A 20,164-nucleotide genomic window follows, 5' to 3' on the forward strand; every position below is an offset into this window, starting at 1 on the left:
GTAAACTATCCCCTTCAACAGCAAAATGATCAGACTAAAGGATCATAAATCTAGAAGACAATGACAAGCAAAGGAAACAAGTAACTTCTTTGTATTGTGTCTTTTTCAAAGTTTTTTTGTTGTTGTTGTTCAGGGGAAAATGAGAAACATTTCACCCTAAAGTCCAAAAAATAGTTTCTAAAAGCATTCTTAGAAAGTCCAGCTTAAAAATATTTGTTGCTAACAGCGTTTAAGAGTCGGTAGGAAGGGGATTTTTCTTTGTGTGTGTATTTGGACGCCGCAGTCTGCCGCTCTCGTCTGCACGCTTCCCAGAGGTCGAGAAGGTTAGGCGCGGAGAAGCTGAGGGCTTAGGCGTCAGGAAATTAAACATGAAATGAAAACAAGCCCCAGTTTGAACATTCTCCCATCTCACTTTCCAATATCCCCACTTCCCTTCGTCGACTTAAAAGGGAGGTGGGAGGAAAGCGACATTTGGAGAGAGGGACTAGGTCAGTGTTTCGGGGGCCGGGGTGTTGAGGGACAGAAGAGGATGAGCTTTAGAAGAGGAGGGGGAGCGCTGCAACGAGATTAGGATGAAAAAAGGAGCGACTTTATCTTGATTTGTTACAATTAAGATGACGGCTCAATAAACTAAGAATGGTTTATCTCTTGAGAGGAAAGTAGAGCATTTAAAATCTTGACGTTTGAGATATTAATCTTTGAAAGGCATCATGTTTTTTCAGTGCAAATGAAATGCAGCCTGCATGTTCTGACCCAAGGGATGGTCAATGCAACATTAACACTTAAGGTTAAAAAAACATTGTTGATATGGAACTTGGCTAAGAAAAGAGAGCAATAAATGTGATAAATATGTACCTTTTCTCAGTTTTTCTCCATCTCTGAATATAAATCCCACTGTGAGCAGACATCGGTCCATCATGCGTGAGAGCTCATATGGAAACCTGTGACGTAATAAGTTTATGTAATTCAAGTTTCACTAAAAGGAAGACATGGAAAACAATAAAAGACTCCAAGCCTAGAGGGAACCTGGAGGCAGAGCCCCTTTCAAACAAATGACACGATACAAAGAGCAACAATTCAATTCAAAAATACTTTATTAATCCCAAATGGAAATTAAATGTTGTTGCAACTCATTAATTTAGATTCTTGAAGAATTGAAGATGGTGATGAAAGTACTGCACTGAATCTGAAGATGTTCTGCCTTCCCAAGACAAGGATGGTCAGGGTTGTTCATGATCCTATGAAGAATGGACAACCCTGACCATCCTCCTCTTCACGAGACTGAAAATTGATTATCCAAGTTGTTTTTGCCAGTTTACTCATGGCTTCTACTTGTTCCAGTCTAGTTTGTCTGGGGCTCACAGACGGCAGTATTTACAAAAGTTGGAAGCAGCTAGCTTAGTAACCGACCCGAACCTCCTCCCTCCTGACGTGTTGATTAAAATACCAACTTTCCCTGAATTCACACCACATAATTTAAGTCACTATGTCATAAGCAGCGTTTGCCCTGACACCGGAGCAGCCTTAAAAACGTACAAAACGAGAAATGCTAACCAGTTATTCCATGCTAGGCTACTTGACAGTGCGGCATTGTCTCCATGGTTACCAACGGTTAGACACGAACCTTCTCCATAAAAGGAGAAGCATGATATCTTTCTAATCATGCTTACTTGTAAAGTAAATAAACAATCTTCTTACCTTGTAAAAAGTGTTCGCTGCAAATCCGTGATGACACCGAGGGCTAACAGTCATTATGATTAACAGCTGCTATCCTTCGCTGCCGTAACTTTCCTTATTAAAAGTTATAAAATAGAGTGACAAGTTTGGTTAGTGCAGCCTGAGCTTCCAGTAACCAGAAAAGAAATCAGTTTCCCCGTTGCAGTCGACTAATCTTACCAGCTGAACTGAGAATTGTTATAATCTAATGCCATTCATATCTGTCACAAATATAAAAACACTATATCAACCATATGTGGTCTAATCTGTTGAAAGTCCCTAAAGAAAAAGATATTTTGCACATGTTGGGGTTCCTCTGGTTAATGTAGTTTCATCTCGTCAGAAACCCCTTTGCACACTGCAAAAAACACAACATTTTACCAAGTAATTTTGGTCTAGTTTCTAGTGCAAATATCTTAGTATAAGTTAAATTAATCTTTGAATAAGTTAATTTAACTTTCAGCGAGATACACAGACTTGTTTAAGTGAGTAATTCCTCAATATTGATGAAAATGTATTGGTTCCATTGGCAGATAAATTAACATATGAAAATATGTCTTGTTATAAGTGTCTTGTTAAAATAGTTATTTGTAAGTTAGTTTAGTCTTATTTCAAAAATATCAAGATATTTGCACCAGAAACTAGACCAAAAATACTTGGTAGGATTTTTGTGTTTTTGGTTCTCCAGCAGTTCGCATCCTGCAAATTCACAGCTCAGCTCTGCCTCTTAACCCTGATCTGCATTTCTTTACTAAGAGAAATGATGACAGTGAGAAAAACATGGGTGGCTGGGTGGGGAGTGGTGGCATATAAAGGGAATAACTGAGGGAAAATTGCATGTCAGGGACTGTGAAAACCACAAGCTGATTGGGCTGGGAATCAACCCACAATACGAGTTCAAGCCCCCGCGCCGGAGCGAGATTACGCTCTCTCGAGTCTTTGAAGATGTTTCCACTTTTCTCTTGGAAGGATTCGATTCAGACAACCAACAAATAGATGCAAACAAACATGTGGAGACTCGTACTGCCCTCTCCTCTTCAATTCAGCAAGAGTTCAATGAAATGGAAAAAAATTCTCATGATGTTTATCAAATAAAGCCTCAAAAATAACTGTGTACATCGTTTTTTTTTTTTTTGGACTATCTTATAGATCAGTGTTTCCCCCAGTGTATTATAAGCCTGGTGGGTTACCAGGCTTTACTTGTCCCCCCACCAGGCTCAGCATTGCTTATTTATTTAGGGTGTTTTTTATGTTTGTATTTTTTAGTTGGTGTTCAGATATTAATCTAGCAATCTTCCAGTAACACATACTTATCAAGCGATATTTTCAAATTTTCTGTCAACTTTAAACATCTTTTAACTCAAAAACACGATGGGCCGCTGGATGAATGACAGTTGAGCGGCCCAGCCGGGCTTAGCAACTCTATTCTAAGTGCAACTTAGAGACAAATTCACCTAATATACATATTGTTCGACTGTGGGACGAAGCTGTAGCACTCAGAGAACCAGTGCAAGGATGGAGAGAACATGCGCTCCAGGTCGATACTGAATTCAAGGACATTCTTGCTATAAAGAAACAGCGCTAACAAATGCTTCACTGTGCAAACCCCAAACACAATGAAACAAAATTGGGCTTCCTTTTTAGAGAGGGCATCTAGGAAGTTTTCTTTTTAAGTTAGAAGAATAAAGGACGCTTCGATCAGCACTATCCTGCTCTCAGTCTCCATGGTAACCCAGCTGCACTGATCAATGGGAGTTGATAGCTCCAGTCTCTTCACTGCATCACAGATTAAATCAGAAATTCATGACATCATCATATTAACCCTTTACAACTACGTCACTTAATCATTCAAGGCGCCATGATGGACCTGGAAGGTGAGGGATGCCAGTATTAAATAGAGCGACTTAAATTGTTTTCCAACGTTGTTTTTGCCAGTTTATTCATGACTTCTACTTGTTAGCGTCGAGCTAATTTGTCTGTGAACGTAACACACCTGGTTGGGGCTCATAGACGGCGGGATTTAGAAGAGTTAGAAACAGCTAGCTTAGAAACCGACACATACCTCCACCCTCCTGACGTGTTGATTAAATTACCGACTTTCCCTGAATTCACACCACCAATCATACTTACTTAGAAAGTATATGAACGTCAATCTTACCTTGTAAAAAGTGTTCGCTGCGGTAAATCCGCGGTTACACCGAGGGCTGCCAGTCATTATGATTAACGGCTGATTTCCATCTCCACCATAACTTTCCTCATTAAAAGTTATACATTAAAGTGACACGTTTGGTCTCCATCATTGTCTGTATGAGCATTTTTAAAGTGAAATCAACTGAATAAAACCAACATGTCTGCTTTTTGACGTCCATCATGGCGGAGTGGGCGGAGTTCTGGAGAACGTGACGTCACGTGCGAAGGGTCAACGCTCCCACCTGCCGCTTCAATATATATATATATATACTGCTCAAAAAAAATAAAGGGAACATTTCACTTTAATTTTGTGTGTGGCTCCAAATCCAGACCTCCATTGGTTAATAAATTTGATTTCCATTGATGATTTTTGTGTGATTTTGTTGTCAACTTTGTACAGAACAAAGTATTCAATGAGAATATTTCATTCATTCAGATCTAGGATGTGTTATTTGAGTGTTCCCTTTATTTTTTTGAGCAGCGTGTGTATATATATATATATATATATATATATATATAACAACCAAATGGACTTTTACTTACAACTTTTCTTAAGTTTGTGGATAATGGTCCAAAGTTGAAAATTTTCCGTGAGCAGCCACTGTGTGGATGACATTTCTTGGTAAAGTCACGGATGAGAGGAGAATGAGCAGACTCAGATATATTTATGTATACATATCTATATTAAAGGGATGCCCATCTGAACCAGAAAATGTTCACTTCAAAATGTCCTGCTTTTCAAGGACCTACTGCACGCAAAACTCCATTCTGATAACCAAACCCATCTATTCTCTGAATGGACTGTTTGACATATGAAATGACAGTAACCAATCAGCTGAGAGGAAGAAACGCCCACCCATAATTCGTAGTGCAAATTTAAACTGTAACCCAAATAACGGAACTTGAGTGAAGAGTTTTATATGTTGTCTTTTGTACACTGACTTTCCCAAAAGAACATTTCTAGCTTGTTTTTATACACACATAAATTCTTATCTGTGGGTATACAAAGTAAAGATTCTCAGGCATTTTGCTTTACAAGTTGGCAAAGTGTTTCTACAACCACACATTCTGATTTACAATCACAAAATCTTTTACATAAATACATTCCTTTCCACAGATGCACAAAGCAGAATTTCTCAGGCTTTTCATTTTGCAACTCTTCAGTTTGATTTACACGCTCAAAATAAATATCACTGGAATTTATGCCAACAGTATAATCACAGATACACAGATACATTCTTCAATTTATCTCTATAACATAAATGTTATACCCACACTTTTTAGCACACACCGTTAACTGACCCCAGTATTTATTTATTAGGCACATTTCTGACAGATTCAGTCACAGTAGCTGAGTTTTCATTAACCATAGAAGTGTGCAAATTGAAATTATGAAATTAAATGTGTTTAATGGAAACCAAGCAGCATTTTTTTTTAAATTATGAAAAAATATTGACGCTAAGATGGGATGGTTTTTCAGTTGAATCGAAGTAGATGTATTTTGCAAAACTGCAATGGAAACATTTCTTTTTTGCGTCACGCAACAACCGGATGTTACTACTGGCAGAAACAAGGAAGAAGACAACAGGAAGTAGTAGGAGGATGATGGTTTGTTTGTTTTCTTTTTGGACAGTAAGAAGCAGTCTCCACCAGGGCATCGCACATTTGTGCGTCATTTGAACATGTTGAATCCATAGCTCTTCTGTAAAATCACCGACTTCATTGTTCCCCAAAAAAGTCGCATACGTAGCCACTCCCAGGTGTAAGAGGCTTATGGCCCCAATGCATAAGAAAGACGCTGACGTCTCTTCTCATAGCTGATGGATGATAAGCGCTAGCGCCATGGCTGGATTATAAATATATCTCATATAAATGTTTACATCCTTGCTGCCATAAAAAGCAGCCATGCTCAGAGCATCCTCAAAGAGAAGCTCTGTGATATGGTGAGCCATATCACAGAGCAGAAACACAAAGTCTTATCAAGTATTTTTGGTCCATTTTCTGCAAATATCTTAGTACATTTCAAATAAGACAAAACTAACTTGTCTTCAGAAAAGCAGCCTTCTGAAGCAACTTTTCAGAAAGATATAAAAGCTTGTTTTAAGTCAATACTTCCTTGCTACTGATTTTAAAAAGTACTAGTTCCATTGGCAAATTATTTCACTTCTAACTGAAATAATCTGCATGTTACTGATATAAAACCTTTTAAAATCTACTGACCCAGAAGACCAGATCAAACATACCTAAAGCAGAATAACTTAGATCCAAAGATAATTAGCTAATGTATAGATATCCCAATGGAACTAGTACGTTTTCATCCACATTAAGGAATTATTGACCTCAAATAAGCTCTGAAATCTTAATGAAATGTTACTTGTAATTTAGTTTTGTGGAGTGAGATATTTGCACTTGAAACTAGACCAAAATTTATTGGTAAGATTTTGTGTTTTTGCAGTGAACGCATCAAAAACTGCCACATTTAAGAATCTTCCTGAGGAATTATCTCAACCTGTCGGTATTTTATATATTTTGTGGTACAACAAATTCTCCCTAAACTCTGTAGCTATGCTTGAATACAAGGCTAAGACATTTGTCAGCGTGTTGCTGAAAGCAACCTTTTTAAAATCTATTGATCCAGAAGAAAAGATCAAACCTGCCTAAAATAAAATAAACACTTAAACCCAGAGGTTATTAGTTAATGCAACTCTGGGCCAACGTTTGACCATGTTGGTCAAAAGTTCAGTACTTGTTTCATGAGCTGTACCAAGGGATTCCCTGTGCTGACATGTGGGAGAGAGCACACCTTTCTGAGAGTGATTTATGAACAGCTGCAGCCCCAGATGTGGATCTGTCGACGCTGGCAGCATGAAGGGAGGCAGACGGCTTTGTATCAAAGGGAGGAGCTGAAACTCACTGCACCGGGGGAGACTCACCATTTTCACATCAATAGTCCAGTGTGGACAGCACTTTAAAGACATGTCAAGTCCCAAAAAGACTTTCATGTGTAGCGCAATTTATTTTCTTTACCATGTTCAATACACTCAGATTTTTTTAATATACTTTTTATATAGATGAACAAAATGACCCAGTTTTGAACAATAACTTGGAGACTTTAATAGATATGTGCAAAACGGATGTCAATTTGTTTTTAATTGACGTCCGCTGTTCTGATGGACTGCTTTCTTCGCAGGTGTGGTTTCAGAATCGCAGAGCCAAGTGGAGGAAGAGAGAACGTTTTGGCCAGATGCAACAAGTGCGCACACACTTTTCCACTGCTTACGAACTGCCACTTCTCACTCGACCAGAAAACTATGCACAGGTAATGGTCTCCAAAGTCGAGTTACAATCAAACATTAATAAATCTCCACTGAAGCATGTTTTAGACCAAACATTTGAGAGTGCCATATGCAGGAGTGTGAAACTCATTTTCATTTTGGGCCTCACCAGAATCATAAAAGGCAGAATGTGTCGATACGATTAAACTAAACCCGATGTGGCCCTCAGACTCCAAATTACATCAATAAGTCCCTCCAAATTTCACAAATCTGCAAAATTCACATGAAATCAGCAGATCCCCCCATTATTTTCTGATTTCTAATGCAAATGTTTCTCAAAATTGGCCCAAAACATTGGGTTTAAGTGACTGCTGCCTCAGCTTTACTTGATGCCAGGTTATAGTCTGTGATCGATACGGTGATTTATAAAAAGTCACATTGAACATCGTGAATTAGCACCACAAACTCTGCCATTTTGATTGCACAAAAACAGTCAAAATCCTGGATGGACTGATCAGTGTGAAAAGATGTTTAAAATTTCATTTTAAGAAACACGTATTGGACGCTGAAACAAAAAGCTGATATATTTTAACAGTTTAATTTTATCAATTGATTCTGGCATAACTGGCCCTTTAAGAACATTCAGATTTTTGACATGTTTGACATTTTTTCCATGTTCAACATCTTTTCACATTGATGTAATTTGGCTTTGTACCAATAAAAACTGATTTGATTTGACCAATAAAATATTTTTTAAGCACACAATTGTTATCTTTAAGTTCTATTTTGTGGCCATTTGAGGTCTAGAGGGCCACAAAAATAGCTTTTGTGTGCCAGATTTGGCCCGCGGACCTTGAGTTGGGCACCTGTGCTTTACAGGAACCATCTGAAATCTTAATAATATGAACCTCAGTTCGTTTTAGGTCTGTTATAATATCTGGTTTGTTTTAAACTCTTTCTGGCTCCAAGTGAATCAGATGCTTTCATCTGAATTAAGCAGCATTCAGTGACTAAAAACTGCCAGACACGAATACAGCGTCTCTCTCTTTACTGAAGCAGTTTGCCCACGTTTAAATCCTGACCATATTTCTGTATATTTATGTAAATAACAGGCGGAGCAAATAGCTTTGCATTTAAAAAGACCAAAACTGTCTTCCTTATGCAAAATGCTGTTTGTTGAAAACATGAAGAAAAAGTGGAAAAAGAAGCAGAAAGTTTCAGAAGCTCAATCCTCTAAAAAATAAAGAAGGAAGGTTGTTATAAGGTTTTGGCAAGTGAGAACAGTGGAAACAAAAGATTTTATTATTTCACATGTGAAATTAGCATAATCAGTTAGTTTTAAACATTGATATAATTTAAAGATATTATAGTTTATTTACAAAAAATACATAATCTGACATGTTTTTAGTTTAAAACAATCTTCAGGAAATGAATCCTGCAGCAACAAAATTATTTAGAAAGGCCGTTCTGACATCATTTGTCATGTCCGATGTTATTCTTAAGCATTTGAAGAATAAAATATGATTAATGTTAAAACAAATCTCTGTCTCTTTGATCATAACCTTGTCTGCTGTGTTTGTGGCTCAATTGAAGCCAACTGAACTGTTTCCACCTCCTGGACTTTTCTGCCATTTGCTCCTGCAGGTGTTTAGTGCAATCTGCTTTGTGAATCCAGAACAGAAAAAAAGAAAATAAAGGAGCCCAAATTGTTCTCATGTTTAATCTACCTGGACTGGCAAAGATTTGGGAAAGTATCACCTTAATGAAAGATTATTTTCTAGAAATTAAACTTTATTGTGTGGTGAGTAGCAAAAGTTTATTAGTCAGTTTTTACCGCAGGCGAGGAGGTGAACAGTTTTTTCAATTAGTTTGGATTGTAAAGCTGAAAATATCACAAATGTTGCAATTTTGGTTCGCAATCAAACCGATTCTACCAGACTATTAGGTGGGAAAACACCCTCAAAGTCGAGTTTCCTGAATCAGGGTTGAAGCTGAACTAGTATTCAGTGGGTGACAGAAGCTGTAATAACCCAGCTGTGTTAACCAGCCTGAACACTGAAAGTAAGTTACGAGTTTGGCTTTCTACATGAGTTTAGGGTCTGTTGCCACAATGAGGATAAAAAAGCCAAGCAACAAACCAGATTAAACGGGTTTGTGCCATCCCATGTTTGTAGATTGTTGTCAGTAAAACCAGACCATAATCCCAACCCTTTCCCTCCAGATCCAGAACCCTTCGTGGATCGGGAGCAGCAGTGCAGCCTCCCCGGTGCCAGGCTGCGTGGTGCCGTGCGACTCCGTCCCGTCCTGCATGCCGCCTCACCCTCACGCTCCCGGAGGCGTCTCCGACTTCCTGGGCGTCCCCAGTCCAGGCAGCAGCCACATGGGACAGACACACATGGGCAGCCTGTTTGGGGGCGCCGGGATCAGCGGGGGCATCAACGGCTACGACCTCAACGTTGATCCCGATCGCAAGTCCTCCAGCATAGCTGCGCTGCGGATGAAGGCCAAGGAACACAGCGCGGCCATCTCCTGGGCGACATGATGGGACCCGCCCGGTCGCCGCGATGGCCTCATCTCCGGAGCCGCCGTCAGTGAGCACTGAGAAGGAGGAGAGGGGTTTTCCTGAGAGCACTAACGATAACACAAGTCAGATGAAGAGGGGGAGCCAGAGGAGATAAGAGGGGCCAGAGCCGCAGCCAAAGCAAGTCAGATAACTGTGACAAGGAATATTCTGTATTTAGACAGAAATATAGCTGTGTGACTTTAGAGGAAAACCCCAGCACTTGTTCACAGTCCTGATAAAGATGCATAAATTGCCTTGAAATAATAATAACATTTCTCACTGTAGTGTCGTAGTCTCACACTGAACACCCAACGTTTCATTTAGGTAAATGTTAAGAAATAAGCTTTAACCAAAAGACATCAATTCCTTTTAAAGCAGCAGTATTCCGTAAAATCAACTTTTTCGAGCTTTACATCATGTTATAAAGTTATTCCCTCATCAGAAACATACATGGAGTGTTGCCTTGATTTCTCCATGCAAGTTTGAGGAATCCTTTAATCTCCATGGCAACCATTCAGCTGTACATAAGTCTGGGTGGACCAAGCTACGCCCACGAGAAGAAAGCTCCTCCTATGAGCTGCAGTTTCCAAGCTTCAGCCTCACAGAGCAGCACTCCCTCACTCAGCTCCTTCAGACTAGCCAGCAGCAATTAGCAAACACCTGGTGGAACGGAGCATCTGCTGAGCTCATTGTAGCAGCTACTTCTCTGAGAAAGGAGCCATGTTGTGATAACTTCCTGCAGGCGGAGTTTCAGACAGAGGCCCAATTACAAGCCATTAAATTAGAAGGTAAAAAGTGTCTCATGCCTATTATTAAGTACGGCGTAGGATCCGTGATGTTGTGTATTTTTGTTCAAGTATCACAGACTCTTTGAAATCTGATATAGTCCACCAGAAAACTACAACTGGGTCATGACTGGACCTTTTAACAAGATAATGATCCCTAACCAGAGGTCAGTTCACATCGAATTGGTTCACCAGACAGAATCAACCATCTTTATGAACTAAACCATAAAGGAAAACTTCAGAGTGAGTTAAACAAAATCTTATGCTCCAAACTTGTGAATGTAATAGAAGAATAAATATGTTTTTTCCTAACATGATTTAATGTCTTTAAGTTAAAAACTGGATTTTTCAGTGTGAGATTGTGCTACCGCAGTGAAAATGAATTAATTTTAAGACGTATGTACGTCTTTACAGGAGCACATAATTCCTTGATCTCTCAGTTTTACTCCCTTCAAACCGTAATAAAACATCAGATCACACACTACAGCCATTTAAGATTCATGTAGCTTCCTTCCTTTATTATGTTTTCGCTGCAGCCGTCCTGCTGCACTCATAATGGATGCCTCTTCAGACTCTCTCCTCAGACTGCATAAGCCTGTTTAAGTGTGTTTCTAAACAAAGCTGTCATTTTGTAAGCTGTCTGAGAACAAGTCCGCTCACTGTGAGCATTCCCAGACGCACACACTGGGTGGACAGTTTACATCCTGTCACTTTCCATTGCAAACTACAATTATGACAGAAAACAATCATTTAGCCGGAGCCTGTTGCTGGGAGTTCATCTCCCTGCAGAGAAGGGCAAAGGTTTAGCGCAGTAAGGTGAAGCTAATCAAGCTAGAAACAGAAATGGTGCGCCAGTCGAGTCTGGCTTTGTAGGCTGGCGGTAATTTCAAACCAAGCTGTCATTTCCCCTCCCAGGGTCGCCTCCACGGGACTCAGGCCTCCAGTTTCAGGAAACAGAGTCCCTGCTGGCAGACACGCTGCAGCAACCGTCAACACCAGCCTGCCATGCCAGCTTCAATCAGCAACCAACAGGAAGAGACAAACTTAATTAGCGTCAGCCGCCGTTGTCCCGCCCTGTAAACACCAGGCTAAGTGACAGCCTGCAGGCCTGCAGACGTTCTTAAATGTTCAATTTATCATTCAGAGCCTGCCACCGTGGCTCTCCTGAACGGTTTTCTGTAACGCTGGGATACCTGGATCAATAGCATGGACCGGTTTGTGTTGCCATGCCAACAGAGTTTATCAGCGGAGCTGGGCTCCAGGATGAACCTGATGGCAGGATTCATTATCATTTTAAATGCTCTCCCTTTGTGACATGAGCCGAGCCACATTCACTCTTTACAATTACACTGTAAAAACAAATCTTACAGATAATTTTTTGACTCATTTCTAGAGTAAATATCTTACTAAAATTGAGATAAGACAAAACTAACTTACAAATAATAACTTTTCAGCAAGATACAGGAGAAGAAATAGATCAATGTTTCGGTTTCTGTTTTAAAAAACAGCCAAAGCGCTTAAAGAAAAAAAAAAAAAGAAAAAGACATACAGCTGGTTTTGGGCAATAAGTTAATGTTTTTTGGTGTCTGGAAAATGGCCCATTTCAAATTCCTCTGGAGTGTATCATCACAGATCAGCAGGCACTGCCTGTTACCTAGCAACCCCAGCAAAGCCCAGCTCGTTACCTAGCAACCAAAGCTGCGCTCCAAGTCACCTTTCAGACTCAAAAATACTAATAAAATAAGTGCTCGTTGAATTAGCAGGTTTTTAAAATTAACTATTAAGGAATTATTGACTTAAAACAGTCTCTTGTATGTGGCTGAAAATGTTATTTTATGTTAGTTATGTCATTTCAATTGGATTAAGATATTTGCACAAACACTAGACAAAAAATACTTGGTAAAATTTGGTGTTTTTGCAGTGTACAAACGTCAATGTATTTCATGAGGATTTCATCTAATCAACCAACACAAAATTGTGCGTGTATGAAGGAAAATATTGCAAAAAAAAAATAATGTATAGCATGCAGTCTGCAAAACTGGCTTCAGTTCAAATTAGTCATGTTTTGTCTCCCATATCTGTTGCTAGTGTTTGACATGCAGCCAAAATGAATCCATGGCACCAATTCATTTTTTGTCATTTTGACGTTTTTCCTCAGTGCTCCTCTCCACTGCCGCTCCATCTATGTTGATACTACTGAATTAATGCAATTAAATTCAAGTTAATGACGCCATATTGTTTGAATGTGAACAATATAAATAATATTGTTCGTTTATTTGTTCATGTGTTTTTGCTTCTCTTTCAATTATTGGACATCCAGTTCTAAACCAATGAAGTATAACAGGAATAATGCTAAATGTGCCACGTTGTTTTTGTTTTTCTGAAAAATGCTTTGTTTTCTGTGGTTTTAAGCAGCTTTTATTGTATATTAATCATATATTTTTACTTTTGATGGTCTCCATTATGCAATAAGTTATTGCACTTACTGTGCTTTTTTCAAAAAATGTTGCTGGGGCAGTTCTCTCCAACCTCAAGTCAAAGGTTGAGCAGCTTTTTGTCCCACTTTGAAGCCCGTCCATAGTACCAAAAACAGGATCAGAGTGCAGTCCTCGTGGTGCAGGACTTTGTACAGAATTAATACTTTGTTTTTCTGTCAGTGCTGGTTTGGGATTTTGAAATAAATTGTGCTTTAAAGAATCAAAGATTGAAGAATTTCTTCTTTAAAGGGTTATTTTTTTTCTATAGTAAGTAGATCATTCCAAGTTCTGTCAAAGCTGGGAAAAAAATTGTTTTAGTAAAAGTCGCTTTACTCTATGAAACATTAGAAAACAACATGGGGTTGTTAATTAAAAAATAACCTGAAATATTTCTTCAGAAAAAGTTATCTAGCCTGAAACTGAGAACAAATTTAGTCCAAAAGACTTTACACTTGCACATTAGAGACAAGAGGGAGCTGCTGCTAAACAAATAAAATATGTACAACCAAAATAATAATACAATAAACAACAAAGTTGTTCAGTTAATAATATTTTTAAATGTAAATTTTTATTAAATTTTAAAAAAATAAACAATAAATATAATTTTCACATGTTAGTTTGTTCAACAGAGTAATGGGGCCATTCTAAGAAAAATGTTTAAAAATTACAAGAATAAATTAATAATATTTCAAGAATAAAGTCGTAATGTTAAGTCTTCATTCTTGCAGTACTATAATTTTATTCTTGTATGACTTTATTCTTGTAACATTTTGTCTTTATTTTTGTAATTTCACATATTTTGTTATCTTTGTAGCATCATCTTGAATGTGTCAGAGTTTTATTGTGTGACCTCAGCATCTTCAAAATATCACAAATATTTACTAGATAGTTTTCTAGGAAAGCAAAACTTCAGGGTTACGTTTTGCTAATAAAAATAAAACATGGACCACTGTGTACTTTAGTAACTCTGTTCAACCGTGTTACAGACGCTGACCTCTTCCTCTGGTCTGATCAAAAGAAGGCAATGCCTGTTAAAGAGACTCTCCCCAAACCTTGTAACTCTTCTGTTTCACAGCTAAATGATAAATATGCGCCCAGAATAAGGAAGAAGAGCAAACTACTGTGCCCTGAGAAGAACTCGTTAAAGCTGACGGGTCACGCTGCTCCAGCCAGGCTCCATTGGCACCCATAATATAGGGCTGCTCGGTTAAAAGACCATGAAGACCATTAGGGTACTTCAAAGTTCACCCCTCTGCATTAGGGCCAGACTGATATAGCAAAGAGGGGAAATATCCGATTCCTCATTTACTGCCTTATTTTCCCATCAGTTGACCCGTCAGTCAGTCTGAGCTGCTCGTTAAGGGCCATCGTTAGCGAGGCCGGCGCTGTAAATCTGCCCTGATATCAGCTTTCAGCAGAAATTTCTTCTAGGTCATATTTTTGGGGCTTGCACTCCAGCTTCCAGCGTTAAATGATCCCTCAGAGGAACGCTGGTGCTAGCACTGTAAATCAGATTCTTTATTCTAATGAAAAGACTCCTAAAACATTAAAGGGCTGGAGGGGAAGTGAAGTGACATAAATGAATTGGCCTTGATGAAACCAAACGGCTCCTCATTCAAACATTCCCCAGTGACATGAGCTCATGAATCAAAATCCATCTGACTCGGTGGTGCTGTCCAGTGAGACGTCCAAGGAGGAGCGTCCTCCTGTTGTGGTCATGGACAAACACCGCAGCCCTTCTGTTTGGCCACATGCAGAGGAGTGGGTGGCTGAAGATGAAGGCGCACATAGATCTTTGCTCAGTCAAAACGTTCCTCATTACAGGGCTAGACTGCCAGAAAACAATTCATATTTAGCACTCGCTTTTGACATGCATAAGAAATCAATCACACAGAACAAGAATAATGACCAATCCCCGAACAGAGGCGTGTTATGGAAGAGTAGGCCGACAGTAACGTGCCTTAGAAAAGTCTTTGCTGTACTTTACTTGGATTTTATGCATTTAAGTAACACAAAGTGGTGCCTAATTGCCAAGTAGAAGGAAAATTATACATGATTTTCAAACTTTCAAACAAGAAAAATGTTGGTTTTATCGAACCAGAGATCTTTCTTCCATATGCTAGTTGGATTCACAACATGCCAAACTGTAAATAACACTTTTTGTTTCTTTCAACATAGTGTTCTTCTTACCAGTTTTGCATAACAGCCAGATTTGCAGAGCGCAGGTCTGAAAGTTAACAGTTTTTCCCACTTAAATCTCTGCAGCTCCTCCAGAGTTACAATGGGGCAACTCAAGATCCAATTCATTATCTTATTATGGCACTGTAACAGCACCAAAATTAGAAATACCTGCTTTTAAACTGAGATATAATGACACACGGATTGACTGTTTACTTCTGAAAGCAACTGGTCGCACTGGATCTTATGCAGGAATATGAGAGCAAAGTCTTCTCTATACAAATGTGAGACAATTTCAGAAATGTGCAAACCGCAACAGTCAGCGTATGCTAACAAGTTTTATAATTGCAGTGAGCAACAGTGAGCATATGCTGACAGGTCAAAGGTCACATGGTGGTGTGGCTTCTCACATCCATGAGAATCCTCAGCTTGACTGATGCAGGTTTTTTTTATGCTGATGCCAGTTATTTCTACATCAGCCTAACCAAACACCAATATGTGCTGCCAATATTTATGAGCCAATTCTTGAATCGGGGACACCAGTGAAATCTGGTTTTCACTTAAATAAAAAACAGATTTGTGGAGAGGAAAACTAATGACTGTCTTGTTTACAGATTTACTCACCTTGATAGGCCTTTTGGGTTTCTCTCTGATAAATGATTTCCTGTCTGTCAGTCCAGAAGAACGGCCATGTCTCAGCAAGATGGCTGTTGAAAGAACATAAGTTGGTTGTTGTTATTGTTATTTATTTAATTGTGATACAGACATGCAGGTTAAACTGTAAACAAATTAAAAATTAAATTTGCAATACTTCGTCTGTATAATATTTAAATAAACACAAACTTAAAAAACAAATTTAAATATTTAATGTAAACCATGAGCATATTATCACTAATTTTGCTTAATTTAACCAACAAATTATTAAGTACACACTTTCCTCTTTGAACACTTTATGGTATAATAAACACCATTCAGCATTAAAACCCACTCGAGTTAGCATTCTGCTAATTAGCTGCTAACCACTAGCATTTTCATTAACTTAAAGCAACTTCGCCAAAACCGGCATATAAAATAACAAAACATATCTCTCAATAGCTTACTTACTACATTCAATATGCACTCACCAAGTTGGGCGATAATAAAAAACGCAAGAAATACGTAGTTTTAAGGTTACATAAACCACTTCCGGCTCGCAATAAATCTACTTCCGGTCAACCGTCAAGTCACTTAACCCAACGTACCGTAAATAAACTGTAGAGCCCCCTAGTGGAATGGTAGGAGTGAATCCAACAGTTGTTGATACCATTCATTCAGATAATTGCTTAAAATGTTCTCACTTTACCAATTTTTATTTGTAACGAAAACATTTATCATGTATCATTTTCCTTCATTTCACAATCTTCTCACCACTACTTGGTGTTGAAATTTCAGATGAAATCTGAAGAAAACATCTTTAAATTTGTGGTTGTGATGCAAATTTTGATGGTGAGTTTCATCCCAAAGTCCTGAAGTTTGTTCAGTTTGTGTTTTCCAGAGAACCTTTTCGGCCCTCCTCCTTGACAATATGCTTCCAATTATGAATCTCGTGAAAATGGGGATGGTAAAGCACGCTTGTGATTTATTGCTCACTGAAGTCCAGTCTTGCTCAGTACAGTTGCACATTAGGCCTCCTGCGGCAGAGCACAAAGGTCAGACACGCACTACAGTTGACCTCCAGTGAATGCCGGTGCACCATGTCACTCTGGAAGAGATTGACAGGCTGAGATGATGAGACCAAACGCCACACCGTGAGTGAAGTTTCAGCGCAAAAAGCGACTACGCCGTGGGTCAGCCTCCAACTGGGAAACTGCATCACAGATCGAAAAGAAGAGAAATAAAGTGACTCAAAAATCACTGGGTTCATCACTGACTTTCTATGCAACTCATCTTTATTGTGACCAAAGATTACTTTGTGGTCTTTTCACATGGGACAGCCTCAGCTATTTAGTGACGTTCATTAGCTATACTCAAGTCCTGGGGACTGAAAACACATGCTCAACAAGTGAGTCACCAGGCACAAGAGAACTTCTCAGACAGCAGAGCTGCTCGGCCTGAGAAACAGCTCGTCCCTGCAGACCAGTTTTGTGTTCAGCTCACTTCCTGTTTTACTTGAGACCACCACGTTCTGAGTCACAGAAATTGTCTGGTTGGGTCAAAAACCGCTGGATCTGTGGAGCTTGGTACTCACGGGACATTTTATGATGTTCTACACCACAACAAGATGCCATTTAAAGCCAATTGCCGCATTATATTGGTTAAAGTTTTTCCTACGTAGGTATTGACAATTTGGTAACAATTTGCGTTGTAAGTATTCTTGTGCAAAAAAGAGTAAAAGAAATTACTTGGAAAACAAAGAAAAAATAAATAAATGGAATGAAGTAAAACAACACTCTTATATTTAACCAAGTAAACATAAAAGTTTAAAACAAACATAAATGAAAGTTTTAGATTGAAGAACTATGTTTTGAAGAAACTGAAAAGGAACAAAACATGCACACAGGCAAAAATTTTAAACATAAACCAAACCATGGATAATAAGGTACAACGCAATTTAGCAAAACTGTAAAGCAAATAGAGAATAGAGAGTCCAGTCTGTTTGTTGGCCAACAGTATCAGAAACTGCTGTTGTTGAGGAGATGAAATACTAAGATATGTGCGCCGTGTTGCATTGTGACTTAGAACCAAACGCTGTAAAGAAAAACTGGAGATGAGCTCGATGATTTGCTCCAGAAAGACCCAGAGCGCTAACGGTGACCTGTTATGTTTCCTTCAGCAGGTTAGACCAGAGGTTCCCAAACTGTGGGGCGCGCCCCCTAGGGGGGACGCAGGAAGCTGTCTGGATGAAAAAACAAAACAAAACAAAACATGAACCTTAGAATGGCCAACTCTGTTATTCCTCTCTCAATTTGATACAGTAGGGGCTTCCACACTTCCCATATCTGTGTCCTCTGTCACTTTTATCAGCAGTTAAAACTGTTTAATCCGTTGTTAACATGTGGTAACCTGTTTTTCCGAGCCGCCTTTAAACACAACATAAGCGCTACAACACTCGTGCTGGGTTTACACCTGTGCTGCAGCGAAGGAGACCTGCTGCTGCTGTGCAGAGCTACGCAGGTGTGTTAGAACTTTTCACAGTTTTCCCCCCCAAACTAACAGACTGAGTTGAGTAAAGCTGTTGGATGCGGGTAATGCTAGCTAAAAGATCACTAGCTAATATCATAATATCAATACATCACCTTAAGCTTAACAAGTAGCCTGTAGGCTACTGATGTTGTTGTCTATGTTCGGCTACGTACATTCATTTTGCCCTCAAAAAAGTCGATCCCCCTTAGAGAGTCTCTAAGAATCCTTCTCCACCCCCTTCGCTCACACACGTCATTCAACAAAAAGGCTATTTGTAATTCAAATAGGGGGGGCAGAAAATGTTTGGGAACCACTGGGGGGACCCAGGAGAAAAAGTTTGGGAACCACTGGGTTAGAGTAAATCTACGGGCCATGAAAAACATGTTCATTACATTTGTTGCATAAAATCACTCTTTAAAAAATGTATTTTAGTTTGGTCATTTAGCTTCTTTCAGAGAGAGCTGATTTAGGGCCTCTTGTCAGTTTAAACCCAAATAAGTCAACAATAAAACCTTTGTCATTTCCAGCAACCATTGTACAGCGCTGTCAGGATCGATAGTTTCCATGTTTATTTGTTATCCTGTTTCCCTGTGAGTCTCTGTCTCTGCGTTTCCACGTTGATTGTTCCCAGGTGTGTCTCGTTCCCTTGTTTACCTCCCTTGTATTTAAACCCACCTGTTGTCTTTGTCTCTTGTCGGGTCCTTGTCTAACGTCTGTTTCTGTACCCTGTGCTGCCAGTGATTTTTGGATTTTGAGTTGTTCTCCTGGTTCGTCATTAAATCATAATTTTCATCATTACTACCTGGTTTCACCGGGTTGCTAGGTGACGGGCTTTTCTCAGCTGGGGTTGCTGGGTAATGGTGCAGTCCTCCTCAGGAGGCTTTTGAAATGGCTCATTTTCCAGACACCAAAAAACATTAGCTTATTACCAAAAGCAGCTGGTTAGGGTTTTTTTTTTTCTTTAGAGCTTAAGTTGATTTTAAAAACAGTAGAGACCCAAATAGAAGTAAAAAAAAATGTGTAAAAAGTGAATTTTGTGTCCTAGTTCCAGTTTCAGAACTGGAAAGGAAACAGATTACAAAAGGACTGGATACATACATGTCTGAACATTTATGAGCAAATTCTGTCATTTGACATGGCAGAACGGAAAGCGGGGCAGCGATTACAGCACCAGAGGTGATGGCAGGTTGACAATGAGAGCCCATCAGAGATCGGACATGAAAGGAACAATGTCTGAATGGAGAGTCGGTGGGTTTATCTTCCTTTAAAGGCAAATATCCATGGTCACCTGATAAAAGCTTTAATACCTGCAATTATGGCATCTTCTGATCCAACTTAGGTTGTTCACTGCAGTATTTATCCTCTGATTGGATTTAAAACTGCACAGATGTTTTCTGGAATGAGTGAGTCAGACTTTGGTCTCCATCTAGTTCTTTAGGAGTTTTTAGTTTTTCTGTGAATGTCAGTGACAGTTTCAGTCGGTTTACCATTTGTTTATTTTAATAAACATAAATCGGACCTAATGCAAGCAGGGTATGAATAAGGCTACGTCCACTCTGCAGCCCGAACTGAGCCAATCCCGATTTTTTGTCAAATTTTATTTTTTATTTTATTTTTTTATTTTTGCCATGGTCGTTCAAATTTCCAAATAAGTGCGACCTGTGTGTGATCTCCAGTGAAAACTGCAGACAACCTGAAAGTCTCCCGTATGCGCAGTAAAGGACGCAATAACGTCACAGAGAGCGTGCTCAGTGTTTGCGGAAGTAAACACGGATGCTAACGGTGGAGCATAGCTTATGATTTTAAAGTTGTTATCCA

General features: G+C 39.1%; 1 protein-coding gene across 1 annotated transcript in view; it reads left to right on the plus strand.

Annotated features, from left to right (window-relative positions):
• alx4b (ALX homeobox 4b) overlaps nucleotides 1-10,186 on the plus strand; it is a 32,790-nt gene extending 22,604 nt beyond the window's left edge. Inside the window, exons 3-4 of the mRNA XM_007569797.2 lie at nucleotides 7,097-7,225; nucleotides 9,403-10,186. Of these exons, the coding sequence (XP_007569859.1) occupies nucleotides 7,097-7,225; nucleotides 9,403-9,723 (450 nt within the window). The 3' untranslated portion in view covers nucleotides 9,724-10,186. The remainder of the gene's footprint in view (nucleotides 1-7,096; nucleotides 7,226-9,402) is intronic.
• The last annotated feature ends 9,978 nt before the right edge of the window (nucleotides 10,187-20,164 follow it).

Source organism: Poecilia formosa, unplaced genomic scaffold (genome assembly GCF_000485575.1).
Source record: "Poecilia formosa unplaced genomic scaffold, Poecilia_formosa-5.1.2 Scaffold246, whole genome shotgun sequence".
Classification (NCBI taxonomy): Eukaryota; Metazoa; Chordata; class Actinopteri; order Cyprinodontiformes; family Poeciliidae; genus Poecilia; species Poecilia formosa.